The following is a 3,579-nucleotide window of genomic DNA, read 5'->3' on the forward strand; positions in this document are numbered from 1 at the left end:
ATATATATATATATATATATATATATATATATATATATATATATATATATATACAGTCTCGGTCCAGAACGAAGCTCTGAAATTAAAGTGTGAAACTCCTTTCTTAGCCCTTGTATCAATTCATTAAAATCTAATGGACAATAATTAATCTCTCTTAACTAGGGTCAAGAACCATGAGTTAACAATTAAAATAAATAAATAAATAAACAAACATACAAATTACAATCCATGTTTGATCTAGAGGTCATTCAACATAAACAAACGCAGGCGTCATGGTTTAGGGTTTCCCTGTGCTCACGTCTCATCTTTTGTGCTTCATCTTCTCCTCTTCCGGTGCGAAGCTTCTCAATACGTCTAGTTGATTATTCAAAGCTCAATAACAGGTACATAACAACTTCTTTATTGTACCAACCGGACCAATATATATAGCAATTGTCCCATATTGAAGCATCTATAGCAATCCTCCCATAGGGAAGCATCTCTAACATAGCAATCGATAAAAATAAAAAACAATAGAAATCTGTTGATTCCAAGATGAGCAAGGAATATGTTCTATTCAATCAACAAGCTAGACATTTTCTTATATGTATGGAAGCATCTCTAGCTAATTAAGGGTATTGAAAATCGTTCTTGATTAAGATTTGTGTTCATGTTAATTGCTTGATTTGCTAAGTCCCAGAGAATAGTTAGTGTATGGCTTTCACATGTTGTATGTTGCTATGAACAATTTAATTATTTGATTTAGGTTGCTAGGAATAGTTGCTCTGAAACTTGCATCAAACTTGACCAGAAATACTTTTTATAAACCGTACGTCTATTACTGTATAGCTTATGTGATTATACACATCATTCGTATAATTAGATTCTTAATGTCAATGACGTATGAGGAGTTGGTTTATGCTAGTCAATTACCCGGAGAACTGACATTGAAATAAAGAACTAATGACAATATTTTTGTTGCTTTTTTTCTTGTAACATCAATGTCGATTGCTTTGAACTTTTCTGATATGGTTTTGTTTTGATTCGCAGTTGATGTTGAACGATTAAAGAAATCTATCTAGAGAAAGTAAAATGGACTCACAACAGAGTTTCGATGATACTCCTATTTATTGTCCACAAGTGAAGGTTGATCTGATTCCTATAAAGAACCAAGAATTTCAAACACTACAAGATGTTGAGACGTTTTACAAAAGCTATGCAAAAGAAGCAAGGTTTAATGTCAAAAGTTCCGTTACCGAGAAGAAGAATGGCGTGATTGTACGAAAGGAGTATGTGTGCTCTAAAGAAGGAACATCGAAGGTAACAGGAAAGAAAAGAAATCGGAATCAAACAAGAGAAAATTGCAAGGCAAGAATAGCAGTTGTAAGACGTGCCAAGATCGGTAAATATGTTGTCACTATTTTTGTTGAGGATCACAGCCACCCTTTAACTAGCCCACGAAGACAGTATTTGACAAAAATTCACCGTAAGGTTTCTGCAGTTCATAAATCATTATCAAAGCAACTGACTGAAGTCAATGTGCCTACATGTACACAGTTTGACTTTCTTAGAGTAAACTCAAGAGGATTAAAAAACATCGTGTGCTTGCAGCAAGACATTTATAACTACAAAAGGGATTGTCACAAAGAGGTGAAGGGGCATGATGGAGATATGTTGTATGAGTACTTCTTGCATGAGAAAGAAAAAGATCCTTCATTCATTTTCAAAATAGAGGCTGACAACGAGAACAGGATCACTCGTATCTTTTGGGCTGATGCAATTTCTAGACGATCTTACAAGTTTTTTGGTGATGTTGTAATATTTGACACAACTTACAACACCAATACATATTCGTTGATCTTCGCACCTCTGGTAGGAGTAAATAATCATGGACAGACAATAATTTTGGCTTGTGCATTCTTAAACAATGAGACAACTGATTCTTTTACATGGTTCTTTAAAGAATTTTTGAAGGCAATGTCAGGCGATGCTCCGAGGATGATAATTACCGATCAAGATCCAGCAATGACGAAAGCTATCTCTGAAGTACTCCCACAGACATTTCACAGGTATTGTAGCTGGCATATTCTAAATAAATTCTCTAAAAAAATAGACCCAGGAAAATATACTCGTTATTATGATGAATTTCAAGATTGCATATGGAATTCAGAAAATGGAGATGAGTTTGATGCCAGGTGGACAACGATTGTTGAGAGTAGTGGTTTAAGTGATAATGGATGGTTACAAAGTATGTATGATATTCGGTCATCATAGGTGCCTGCATATGTTAACCATATCTTTTCAACTGGGATGTCAAGTAGTCAGCAAGCAGAAAGTGGGCATGCTTTTTACAAGAGGTTTGTTTCTAAAGAAAACACATTGTCAGATTTTATGATTCAGTTTCATCGGGTTGTCACTCACCAACGGCATATGGAATTAATAGAGGACCATGTCGACATCAATGAGAAGCCAAATTTTGACTCACCCTTTGAGATGGCCGACCAAATGGCTCGTGTCTATACACATGAATGCTTTAAAGAATTTTATGAGCAGTTGTCGCAGTTATAGATTTGAGCTCTCACATGAAAATGATATGTGCATGGTGTATATTGCATTGAGGAAAAAAATGGAGAACCCCAAGGGTCGTGAAATTATTTACGCCAAAGATTCTGGTTTTGTATCATGTAGTTGCAAAAAATTTGAAACCGCCGGGATACCATGTAGACATATTGTGGCATTTCTCATATTTATACTACATGTTGATAGATTGTCAGATCAATACATCTTAAAGAGGTGGACAAAATCAGCTAAAAGTGAGATAGTTCTTGATGATGCCGGTGTGGAGATAACAGATAACAGAGATTTGCTTGCCAGGCGCAGCCAGTTATGCCAATATGCTGTAGAGGTAATTGATAAAATTGTGGGTAATGAGGAAGCAAGTGCTATGTTTTTAGATTCATTAGATAGTGTTCTGGAGAAATATACTTCCATGATGGCTGATGGTGAGACTGTTAGTTCTACGATAGTGCCAGTTGAACAAAAAAGTCTTCCTTCTTGACACATTTATAATGAACCTGTTCAAGTAAGGGCTAAAGGATGTGAGAAGAGATTGAAGGCTGGAAAAGAAAAGGGGAGATTAAAAGCTGCAAAGAAGGCGAATGGTAAAGGTAGATTTTGTCATGGATGTAAAAAACATGACCAGCAACATGATAAAAGAAATTGTCCCAAGTTGAAGAATAAAGACGGCATACTCATCGCTCAAACTGGGTAAGCGTTTAGCTGTTCTATTTGATATATTGCATTATCCCTCAAACGACATATCAATTCCTGATGGTGCTTTTCTTTTTGGTTTATTATTTTACAGAGAGGATACAAGTGATTTAAGTACAGATGAGGAAGAGTATTCCAGCAGAGGAGTTGATCAGTCCGTGTAGCAAGCCGAGCATGATTCAAAAATTATTTGTCTTCGCTATTTTCTCATGTTTAATTTAGAACGATTGTTACTTTTTAGAGATGCTGGATCTGTTGCGAGTTATTGTCATGTCATTTCCTTGTGATCGAAGACCAATCATAATTAGAATTTTTTTTCGGAAGCACAGA

General features: G+C 35.5%; 1 protein-coding gene across 1 annotated transcript; it reads left to right on the forward strand.

Annotated features, from left to right (window-relative positions):
• Positions 1 to 1,071: 1,071 nt before the first annotated feature.
• On the forward strand, positions 1,072 to 3,413 carry LOC101312410 (protein FAR1-RELATED SEQUENCE 5-like). Its single transcript, XM_004292078.1, has 4 exons — positions 1,072 to 2,048; positions 2,746 to 2,981; positions 3,063 to 3,246; positions 3,344 to 3,413. The coding sequence occupies exons 1-4, from the start codon at positions 1,072 to 1,074 to the stop codon at positions 3,411 to 3,413; spliced, it is 1,467 nt and encodes a 488-aa protein (XP_004292126.1).
• The last annotated feature ends 166 nt before the right edge of the window (positions 3,414 to 3,579 follow it).

Source organism: Fragaria vesca, linkage group LG2, assembly GCF_000184155.1.
Source record: "Fragaria vesca subsp. vesca linkage group LG2, FraVesHawaii_1.0, whole genome shotgun sequence".
Lineage (NCBI taxonomy): Eukaryota > Viridiplantae > Streptophyta > Magnoliopsida > Rosales > Rosaceae > Fragaria > Fragaria vesca.

Excerpts from the sequence above, each read along its gene's own strand:
- LOC101312410 (XM_004292078.1), top strand. The coding sequence starts at position 1,072 with ATGGACTCACAACAGAGTTTCGATGATACTCCTATTTATTGTCCACAA. Across the intron at positions 2,049-2,745 it reads CTCCCACAGACATTTCACAG|ATTGTCAGATCAATACATCT; the intron begins GTATTGTAGCTG and ends ACATGTTGATAG. Across the intron at positions 2,982-3,062 it reads TACTTCCATGATGGCTGATG|TAAGGGCTAAAGGATGTGAG; the intron begins GTGAGACTGTTA and ends AACCTGTTCAAG.